Below are 11,052 nucleotides of genomic sequence, written 5' to 3'. Positions count from 1 at the left end.
TTTTCTTATCTATTATTAAGCTTATAGATTATATTTTAAATTTTAATGCTTTAATAAAAAAAATATAAAAAAAATGGCTTTAGATTAAATATGTACATAACTACAATGAAGTTTTTGCACTTTACTTCTAAATATATGGATTTGCAATAAAATAAGATTAGAAGAGATGACTTTTTATATTAGTAATTATATATATATATATATATATATATATATATTTCTTTTTTGGTTTAAAATCTACAATTGGATTTGTAAAATTTCCTTCATATTTTCTATATGATAAATTTTAGAAGCCATTCCAAAACTTTTGTATAACAATTTTATCTAAAATACTTATAAATAATATTTTATAATGTATTTTTTAAGAACTATATATTTCTTAAAAAGAATTTCTTTTAGGCTACAAGCTCATTATATTTTACTATTTATTCTTAGTTTGATATATTTACTACTATCTTTGAATCATATTTCGATATAAATTTAAAAGAGAATTTTCACCAATTAACTACCATAGCTAATGAATAACTAAAAACTAATTCTTCACCAAGTATTATCTTTCTTACATAAATTTGACTTTATCTTACCTCAAACCTAAAGTTTTTTTGGCTAAAGATGATTTTTAAAAACATTCCACATATTTCTAAACCTTTTGTCTTTGGCACCTTCTACACAATTACTTTACTGCTCCTTCAACTAGCATCCAAAATGGAGATTTTCAATACATAATTGATTTTGCATATTACTTATATGTTTCCAATTGATTACCTAATCCAAACCCTGAATGAACTTCCATGACTCCTACTTCTTTGTTGCTCTTACAAAAACCCTACCACCATGACTTACATTTCCTACTCAAAGGTGTTGTTTTAATACTAGCACACATAACAGATTGCAACAACCACACTCTAACCATACCGCAATGATTTGCAACCCCTCCCCCCTCCACCAATTGTTATTTCAGAGTCAAACTTTGAAGCGAATATGTGCTTCATGGTCTTGATTATTAAAGGAAATATCACTAAACAATATCCCAATTTCTGGCGCACGTCTTCTGACATACTCAAAATATCATTGTTTGTCTCTGACATGTCCTTCGATCCCATCATATGTGTTGAAAACAACACACTGATCAGCACATCAACACCAGGCTTTTTCTGTTGTAAATCAAACGGACATATGCATTGTGGTAGTGTTAATCTCAACATCAACATCAAGGATTATCTGCTGGAGTAAGAAGAAAAACCGAAACGATGCATTTTGTAATCCCAATTTCCGGTTGCACTTCTGCCAACGAGAATCCATTAGCATGTTTAGACGAATCTGAGACGAGTATCAGGGAGCTTCACATCAACCAGAACCTTTCTTGAAGAATAAGCTGGTGGCTCTGAATCCTCGAAGATGGCACTCTCGTGTCTCACAACAATCAACACAACAATCAACACAACCATTCTACTACTTCATCAAAGATCGGAGATTGTGTGATTGCGTGAGCGAACACCGCGAGATTTTGCCCAAACTCATGCATCCTGAAGTGAAGGAAAAGCCTCCCGCCATGGCAATTCCTGATAACATATCGCCTATTGATAGTTAACTCAATCGAAGAGCGTAATTCTGGTGCATATAAAATGGTCAAACAATGAACAGAACAGATCATGAAAAACAGCTGAAAAACAACCGATGTATAAAATATTCCATTCCATTAAGAATGACACGCAGGGGCTGTTCTTCTGGTCAAGGTTTGCATCACCCCCACACGGTCTTCGAAACTAAAAAAACTCATGCAGCAATTGACTCACAGCACTGAAAAAACTCCAGCAGATTGGCTACCTCGGCAATCGACCATACCATCCATCAACTTCACACGCTCCCACAGAGAGACATGAACACTACAACTCTCTCAGTGGGAGCTTTCTTTGAATTTTGTGTTTTAACCGCCCAACATCCTGCATCTTGCGCAGTAGGAGCTAGAACCTCCAGCGTCGCAACCACCTCCGCAAACATCTGTAACTCCTCCTCGCATGGTCCTTAATCAACTACCCCTACTTACTATCCCTTGTGCTCGCCCTTTCCGGCCTCACGCGTCACTCAACCCTTGGCTCTCCGCACACTGTACTCGTAACTCGTAAAATATTGTAAAACACTGAGTACACAATGAGTGCCTCAATCGTTCCGCTACTTCTTATGCTACAAGCCAAGCCACCTTCTAATCTCAATCTGAAATGAGGTGCTTCCCTTCTGCTACTTTGAATTTACCTCTGTACAGTGTGTATATATATATATATAAATCAATATATACACACATCACTCCCACTCCCACACTTTGTACTGCCCCTGTCCTGCATCTAGTTGTAATACACATAGCGCCTGTAGTATCCGTCCTCTGGCGCGTTCGGCAGCGGGGGATACTGGTAGTGCTCGCGTGGCGCGTACGATTGACTTGGGGTGTAGTCATTGGGTCCCCAGGCGGGTTGGAAAAACACCGGTCCTCCCCATGACACAGGTGCCATCCCCCTCCAAATTCCGCTCACTGATTGCGCCAATGTCTGCTCCTTCTTCTTCTCCTCCTCCTTCTTCTTCTCCTCCTCCTTCTTCTTCTCCTCCTCCTTCTTCTTGTCGTCCTCCTTCTTGGGCTTCTCCTTGGCGTCCAACTCCACGAACTTGGCTTTCCTGTGGATCTGCCTCGCCTTCCTCAGAACCTCGTGACAGTCCACCTCGATCGGCTTCGGCATTTTCACCACCACCACCTTAGAGGGTCTCTCTGCCCTTACGTCGAACACGCCGCGCACCTCGAGAATTTCTTCCACCACCTTCTCCACGCACTTGGAGCAGCACATTTTCACCTTCAGCTGCAATTTCTGCAAACACCCAGGGTCGCGCAAGGGTGAGAAATGGGGTGACAATCAAACAGGGTTAGGCGCACAATCCTAGCTGCAGGCACAGGTGCATAACTGCAACGAACTAGCCAGCAGTGATTGGGCCTCGGGGTAAGCGAAGCAACGAAGCGAGAGAGCAATTGCGATGGCCTATTTGAGAATCCTAAAGTGTGAAGAAGCTTGAGACACATTTGAGGCGAGGGAGAGAGTGAAGTAGATACCTCGAGGTTGTTGATGTTGACCGCGCTTTGCCAATCGTGGTGAGCCTTCATCCACTCGGGCACATCCTTGGCCTCCTTGGCAAAAATCTGCACGAATCGTAAAGAATTTTAAAATGTAAGCACACCTGAGCGGGCGCCAAACTCTCATCCGGTATCTCTCCTTGTCCTATCTTGGAAGTCATTTTCCCGTGAAAACCTTTGAATTCTAAACAACGATTGCTTGAATGTAAGCCCCGACCAACAGAGGACGGCTGCCTTAGAAGCACAAACACATCACTCGGTAGATTCCTTCCAAGATTTCCGCACTACTCACAACTGCGACGTCGCTGAAGGCCTGTCAAGCAAGAAAACACAAGAACTGCAAGAAATTGTCAGCAGTTGCTTACCGCGTACTGTTGGTCGTACTCCATCGCTACTTGCGAGCGGAGTACCGAAACGACCCACTCCTTAAAACCCTGAAGGCTAGCAGAAAACCTCGCCCGAACGCCGACGTCCACGTTTCCAACTAGGCGCTGAAACGAAGGCAGAGAGTATCAGATTCCTTTACGTTTTGCGAGGAAGTAGTTAGGGTCCCCGGTCAGCTCTGCGTGCAGTGAACTAAGTCTTTTGAAGTCCTTTACTCTTGGAGAAGCACTGACACGGTGTCAAAATCGAATGTGAGATCAAGCAGTGAGAGTGCTTTGAAACTCTTGCTCGGCATCCAGGATCTTATAGCTCTAGGAAACATCAAGTCAGTCTCTTAAGACTCACGAAACTCGCGGCATTTAATCTTGATCCACCGTGGATTCATCCGTGTAACAGGAAGGGAATTCCGGCGTATCGACTCAGACGGTTGAAACTCAACACCCACAAGTCTGCTGCCATACAGACATCGCTGTTACAGGTGCACACATCACACAATCGTAAGTTGCAAAGTTCCCCACTGGCAGGCGTGTTCGCTTTTAAATCCAGAAGACTGGAACTTTCGCACCATGGACGAAAGCGCTGCACGAAAACAGTCCCTTGGATGAAGGTCCCATTACATATCACCAAAACAATATCTTATATTACGCGGTCTAAAGTCAAAAGAGGTCCGGTGAATGTCTGTGGAACTTTATTTCTGGAACCTCCGCAAGGATTCGAAGTTTAAACGCCACCGTAATTAAATGGGTAGAGATGTGTTTTGGGGGACAAATCTTCATTCTCAACTGCGTAATTTCGTGCAAACCATGCGCATTCCGTTATGATCGCAATGAAAACAGTAATTTACAGTATGAGTACACTTGTAGAGGTAGATCATCGATGATTAACCACCATAGAGTAGAAAGTAACCAACCGACCGCTTTTTGTGCTTAGTATCAATCCAAGAGGTTTTCTTGGACGAAATCTAGGAGGCAATCGGGAAAATAAATGGTTCGATTTCACATCAAGTCACGGTGCTATTTTGTATTTTGGGTACATGTCGATGAGTAAACTAAGATCCCAATAACTTTTCTCACTTCATGGAAGGGATCTTACTTTGCGCTTATCCGGTAACACCGGCTTTGGCCCCCTGCTCAAGAATGCCGTCCGTAGATGGTTCCCTTGCTTCAGAAAGCGAACATTCAAGTTTGGAAATATTCGTCTGCATGACTTGCCGACACCACCACGTGTTCTTTTAGAAAGTCTAAATCTGGCTACTTTTCCTCGAGTTTTGGTGAGTCATCGTGGCTGACGCCAAGTGAATGGAGAGAAGAGAAAATGACTCATATCCCTGGTCTTATTGTCGAATCATGAGGGACCTGATTCCTCCATGTGCTTGGAATTCCATCCTATCACCTGCCCGTGGCTGGCGGTGTTCAATACGTTGCGAATGCATTACCTCTCTATTGCCAAAATTGGGCCCACACGTTATGTTGATAATATTCTTTTCTCCTGTCAACCGCGACACGGTTTCCTTCCCGAGGTTCAAATGTTTTTCCAATGTAGGAAATGATCATCATTAGATTTGAATCATCAACGGCTTCTGGTCGTCTGTCTGCAACTACCAACAAACAGTTCCGGTTAAAAATGGCCCATGTTGGGATCGGCGAGGTTCTTCAGCAAATTAGCTAGTGAAGGCCCTAACTAGGCATCATAGCCTTGCTCTCCACTTCCATGCAATATAATTTGAGTTTCTAGGCCTGGGGAGTAAAGAACAGTCTTAGTTGGATAGAGACGAAGAAGATCATTATCGATTCCACTGTTTTAGGAAAAGAAACTTGAAGAAGAAGAAGATAAAAAGTAGGTTTTCAACTTGGGAAAGAAGTTTAATAGAGCTCCGGGTAATCCATGAAGCTCAGTTGCTTGTCCTGGAAGCTCTCTCCTCATGGTGTGGATGCGCAAGTTTCAAATGGATGCAGCAATTCAAATGGATGCTGCAATTCAAATGCTCGGAGGGTTCAGAGCCTTTAGGACACACAACAGCAAAGTGTCTGCTTAACCTTTGGACAACGACGGGTTCAGACCGCTCTCCTGAATCGGAGCCATGAGATGACTGCGCGTCACACAATAAAAAAAAAATATATATATATATATATACATGTGTGTGTGTGTGTGTCGGTAAAGCCTCATCCAATCAACACTGCGGCACTTATTATATATATATATATATATATTAGGGTTTGTTGTAGTGGAGGGATCTTGTCCGCATAGTTTGGAACGGGAGTCAATGAGTTGTAGATGAAATAAACATGTATACACATACACTTACTCATCCTTGTTTCATTGATTATTATTAGTGGGACTTGCTTTTGGATCAAGTTCACTTTTTTGTCTTCAAAAAGAAATTCTTGGTAAACGCATGCACTCTCTTATGTTTTTTATTCTTGTTTTTATATTGGGTGTGTGGTAGTATGGTTGTTGAATTATTTGTTTGTTTTTGTTGTTGTTTGGGTTTGACATTGGTAGTGTGATTAAGAGTGCACAATTACAGTAGATTTTGACTGCTGTAGATTGCGATGGTTTTTAAATGTTGTGTTGATTGTGTTTTCAATGATCAAGATCTTTGTATTCATTTATGACTCCTTCAAGATGTGTGTATCTATAGTCAAATGTATGTAGAATCTGAAGGTGATCAAAGGTTCAAAAGTTCAAAATGAAATTTGATAAACAAAAATAAACAATCCAACCAATAATAACTACAAAATACAAGAAAATAATTAACTAATATTCTCCATACATTCAGTTTTTTCAATATCAAGATGTAGCAAAAAACTATTGTTCACGTCAGTTGACTTTCGGTAAGGAATGCCGAGACTTGTTTTGATTTTTCATAGTTGCTCTTTTGGATGTCTGTGTGTATTTGTGTATGTGTATATATTTATATTTGTATGTAAAAGGAATCTCATTCAATAATATAGAAAAGTATCAACCGCACTCAGCTAAACGAAAAACACCAATGTATTCCAATAAAGCTGTACAATAGAATTGTACAATCTGTGCATGGAAATACAAATTTTTAATTAAAAAAACACAGAATATATATACAGAAATAAATAAAAATGACAAAAAATATTCCAGACAGAATGAAAAATCATGAAAGAGAAAGATACAGACACTCACAGGTACTAACAAAGCTAAAAACTGAAATGATGCTCAGAACCAGACATGATTCTTTCTCTGAAATAGCAAATGATCATGTGAACACTTGAAAACGAAAAAGACAAGGAGTAGAAAGAAATAGAAAGGAGAGAAAGGAAGGGAGGAAGGGGGTGGGGGGCAGGGTGCGGGGAAAGAAATACTGCAAAAGAAAGGGGAAGGAAAGAAATACTGCAAAGGACAGGGCTCCTGTATAAATCACAGACCAGTACCCGCTGCGCTTGCAACGCAGCGCGAGCACTCAACACTGCCCCCGAGTTGCACACAATCATGTCTGCGCTCACTCATCCATTCTCATAAACATACAGCATCGCTGCAGCTGCTGTTGTTCAGTCACATTGCTTCATCGCCTTCCTACAGTGCCATTTCGAATTGTGGGTGCAGCGGAAGAATTCGACGCAAGGAATCACTCAGTACTTCAATCTGCAGCCATGGATAACGTTCCCGTAAGTTTCACATGATTCCCCCATGCATTCCTCAGGTTTATGGATTAGTTGCGTTTACAGCTACTCTCGTTTTAGAAGTTTGTGACTTTGTTGTGTCTGGATTCTTAGTGAGTACTGGGAGGTGGGTCAAGAACTGGAGATGTGGGACATAGCTCTGGTTTGTGTAGTTGGTGGTGGTGGTGGTGGTTTTGCTGCATCTGCGGCGGAGACTGGGACTAGATTGTCGTTTCGGGGGATTTCTAGATTTTGAAACTGATTTGTAATGCTGTTGAGTGGGCTGAAGTCCGCGTGTCCGAAGAGAGAAGTTACTGTTCTTTTTCTAGAGTGGAGTTGGTTCGTATGCTATCAGTCAAGAAAGGGGATAGTGAAAGAGAGATCTGCATCCTACACAGCTGTGCTAACATGTTCAATTTTCACGGTTCGTGCAGATTTATTTCAAGGAGCTCAAGGAAGTTCCCGAGTGGATGTGGCCTAATCACGCATGGCAACTCGCCGTCAACATCAACAACCTCGAGGTATCTACTTCACCCTCCTTCTCGCCTCGAATGTCGCTCGAAATTCTTGGCACCTCAAGATTCTCAAGAAGTCCACCGAAATTGCTTGATCGCTTCGTTGCTACCACCTCGCGTCTCGTTCGCTCACTCTAGGACTCGATGTATGCTGGCTAGCACGTTGCAAATATGCACCTGTGCCTGCAGCTAGGATTGTGCGCCTTACCCTGTTTGATTGTCACCCCATTTCTCACCATTGCGCGACCCTGGGTGTTTGCAGAAAGTGCAGCTGAAGGTGAAAATGTGCTGCTCCAAGTGCGTGGAGAAGGTGGTGGAAGAAATTCGCGAGGTGCCCGGCGTGTTCAACGTAAGGGCAGAGAGACCCTCTAAGGTGGTGGTGGTGAAAATGCCGAAGCCGATCGAGGTTGACTGTCACGAGGTTCTGAGAAAGGCGAGGAAGATCCACAGGAAAGCCAAGTTCGTGGAGTTGGACGCCAAGGAGAAGCCCAAGAAGGAGGACGACAAGAAGAAGGAGGAGGAGAAGAAGAAGAAGAAGGAGGCTGAGGAGAAGAAGAAGAAGAAGGAAGCAGAAGAGCAAAAGAGGATGGAGCAGACGCTGCCGCCCTCGATCAGCACCATTTGGTGGGGCAAGGGACCCGTGCATTGGGCAGGGTCGGGGTTTTCCGCACCCACCTGGATTCCTAGAGACTATACCCCAAGCCAATCGTACTGGCCTCGAGATTACTACGACTATCCGCCGCTGCCAAACGCGCCGGAGGATGGCTTCTACAGGCGCTACGTGTATTACAACTAGTCGCCGGGGCAGTTCAAATCCTGGGAGTGGGAATAATAGACATTGTAAATGAGTAGGTTGAAAGTAGCAGAAGGGAAGCACCTCATTTCAGATTTAAATTGGAGGGTGGCTTGATCTATAGCACAAGAAGCGGGGAAATGATGTAGTTAGACCAGAACACCGAGTACGCGTGGGTTTACAATTTTCTACGAGTAACGAGTAGTAAATGTGGAGTGCCGAGAATCATGTGGCGCGTGATGCCGAGAACGTCGAGCACAAGGGTCAGTATGTAGGGATAGTTGATTATGGAGCATGCGAGGAGCTAGAGGTTGTTTGCGGAGGTTGAGTGCTGCGGAGAGGAAGTTCTGTTGAGATTGAATGGGTGTAACATGTCCATCTTGAACAATGTACTTTGGCTAGTCATTTCAGAAGTAGTTAATACGTATTAATTACTTCTGAAATGCCAGTTATGCATCGGTCTACAGCTGTAGCTACCGATGCATTTGTTTGGAGCATTTCAAGCAAGTATGGGGCTGTAAGTTTGGACCGAAATGGCTGATTGTGGAGGAGTTGTTTCGCAGACTTAATTGGTACATTCATGAAGTAATCGAAAACAAACTCCAAAATTTGCGGCTGTAGGGTGGTCGTGGCACATCTATCAATCCCTTTGCTCAGCACAATTCGCGTACATCCATGTCCTTGAAAGGAAGTCTTGTCCCACTCACAGCCTGAACTCGACCGTTTTCATGGATATTAAGCTTGAGGGTGTTGGAATTTTCCGTGACACTCCGTTTGTCGGTTTCATGGCAGCTCAGAATTATAGTTTAAAATCCACTATCGTCTCATGGTTATTCAGCTAGGTGATTACTTAGGTTCAATAGCCATGGTGGAGAGAACTAACAGCTGTAGCTGCACAGAGGCAGGGGCAAGACGTATGACACCGAAGGCTTGTTTATATAGGACGTGATGCCGGAATCGACAGAAGAAGATAGCTTGAAAGTCTTCCGCGGACCCTGTAGTTCCTAACACAACAAAGAACACGGACGCCAGGTCGCGACAGAGATGGCCATTAATGTTCTTGAGAATGTGCTCTCGTTATCATTCCAGACCCCACCGTGTGCAAGGTGGTGATGGACGACCACTTGAAGTAGAACATGGATTTACTCATGTCATAACTCTGATGGAGCAAAAGGTAGTTCTGCTTGTGTATGTATGTGAATATATATATATATATATATATAGATATGTGTCTGTGCGTGTATTTCTGCTTTTCTGCGTGTGGAGTTGGCAGATATCACAGTATTTGAAAACTGGGTTTCTGAAATTTACTGGTGTTGGATCATCTATTGTGGTCCTCGAGGAAAAGGAGTGGCAAAGAGTACGTGTTCAAAGAGCTAACTCTTGTGGTAGTTTCTAGTAAAGGATAATGTGATAGATCGCAGTTTCTGAAATATTGTAAGGCATGAGGTTGAGCTTAGCAACGGGCATTTACTCTATGCAACGAAGTGAACTGTTCCTTGCATTAAAAGTGAAGAGCTCGTGCTTCGTAAAGAGGTTGAGATTGGTGAGACGTTGAAATATGCTGGTTAATCATGTGGTTTAATTGTTTCTCTTCCGATTGATGGATTGTGGATGACTGTGCACAGCTCAAATAATGGCTTGTTTTTGTATTGTGCATGTGATAGGTGGATGCATTAGGGACTCTAGGACCAGTATTTCATTCTAATATGCCTGCGGGAGATCTGAGGTTTGTTTGGGATGAACCACCTCTTCCACTACAAGCTGGCTAGCAACAACGGTACATCATTAAGATTAGGTTAAAATGTGTGGTATCGATTGTATGTGGTGTCGACTGTGTGCAACACCTCAAATCCTCTTTAGATGGGATTCTAGCAACGTATCAATTGAGGGTTTGGACTCTGGCTTCGCGGATTTGAGCAGCTACCCAACGGAGCTTACGTGAGCTGGAACTGAACTAGTCACGTCGAAACAGTGCAAGTTTCCTGTCGATTGAAGTGGGTTCCATGGCGCAGAAATGGCCTGAAACTTGGTATTAATGCTTGAGTTGGTGCTCAGAAGCAGTTGCACGATGCAGAGCTGCGTCTGGACAACTATAATATGGCTCAACTACATATATTATTATGTAGTTCCTGTGATACCGACTGTGGTAAGTATATGAATTTGAGAAGTATTGTAGATTTTTGAAGTTGGCGGTGGATCTTGCTTAAGAGCGACTGCCTGATGAGAGATTGGTGAGCTGATATTGAAGCAGTTGAGTTGCTCTAACAGAGTGCACATCACCTGCCATTTGATACTTGCAAAGTACTCACAGTTTTGCAGCAGTGTGAGTTGATTCTTTTCTTCCGAGTTTGAATGCTCATCCTTTCAACTGACACCCAATTCTTAAAGCAATAGTTGCATCTAATCGTTGCCTTCATTTTATTCGAAAAGAGAAATGAACCTTTGGCATATAGTTGTTGCAAATGAGATCTTTTCATCAAATGTTATTTTACTAAGTCAACATTACATATCATGGCTTCTGTTTTGCTGACAAGACTTCTTTTTTTCTTTTTTCTTTTTTTTCACTTCAGAATAGTTGGAAAATTTGAACAATTGTGTACGTAATATTGC

The 11,052-nt window shown here is 42.5% G+C and overlaps 2 protein-coding genes and 1 long non-coding RNA gene across 3 annotated transcripts; 2 read left to right on the top strand and 1 right to left on the bottom strand.

Annotated features, from left to right (window-relative positions):
- Positions 1-1,680: 1,680 nt before the first annotated feature.
- On the bottom strand, positions 1,681-3,998 carry LOC112295089 (uncharacterized). The gene is made up of 3 exons (XM_024546261.3): positions 3,481-3,998; positions 3,095-3,181; positions 1,681-2,855 (listed from the first exon to the last, which is right to left on the bottom strand). The coding sequence occupies exons 1-3, from the start codon at positions 3,502-3,504 to the stop codon at positions 2,343-2,345; spliced, it is 624 nt and encodes a 207-aa protein (XP_024402029.1). The 5' UTR covers positions 3,505-3,998; the 3' UTR covers positions 1,681-2,342.
- A 2,992-nt stretch (positions 3,999-6,990) lies between these two features.
- On the top strand, positions 6,991-8,919 carry LOC112295524 (uncharacterized). Its single transcript, XM_024547252.3, has 3 exons — positions 6,991-7,137; positions 7,566-7,652; positions 7,909-8,919. The coding sequence occupies exons 1-3, from the start codon at positions 7,123-7,125 to the stop codon at positions 8,440-8,442; spliced, it is 636 nt and encodes a 211-aa protein (XP_024403020.1). The 5' UTR covers positions 6,991-7,122; the 3' UTR covers positions 8,443-8,919.
- A 140-nt stretch (positions 8,920-9,059) lies between these two features.
- LOC149987456 (uncharacterized) lies at positions 9,060-10,746 on the top strand. Its single transcript, XR_016498347.1, has 2 exons — positions 9,060-9,613; positions 10,107-10,746. It is a non-coding gene; the product is annotated as an uncharacterized LOC149987456 (long non-coding RNA).
- Positions 10,747-11,052: the final 306 nt, after the last annotated feature.

The sequence above is a fragment of the Physcomitrium patens genome, chromosome 18, assembly GCF_059467195.1.
Source record: "Physcomitrium patens ecotype Gransden chromosome 18, ASM5946719v1, whole genome shotgun sequence".
Classification (NCBI taxonomy): domain Eukaryota; kingdom Viridiplantae; phylum Streptophyta; class Bryopsida; order Funariales; family Funariaceae; genus Physcomitrium; species Physcomitrium patens.
Note: the sequence above shows the minus strand (reverse complement) of the source record. Positions and strands in the feature narration are given on the sequence as shown.

Coding starts and splice junctions, on each gene's coding strand:
- LOC112295089 (XM_024546261.3), bottom strand. CDS start 3,504: ATGGAGTACGACCAACAGTACGCG. Junction 3,182..3,480: donor AGTACGACCAACAGTACGCG/GTAAGCAACTGC, acceptor CGATTCGTGCAG/ATTTTTGCCAAGGAGGCCAA. Junction 2,856..3,094: donor TCAACATCAACAACCTCGAG/GTATCTACTTCA, acceptor GGGTGTTTGCAG/AAATTGCAGCTGAAGGTGAA.
- LOC112295524 (XM_024547252.3), top strand. Junction 7,653..7,908: donor TCAACATCAACAACCTCGAG/GTATCTACTTCA, acceptor GGGTGTTTGCAG/AAAGTGCAGCTGAAGGTGAA.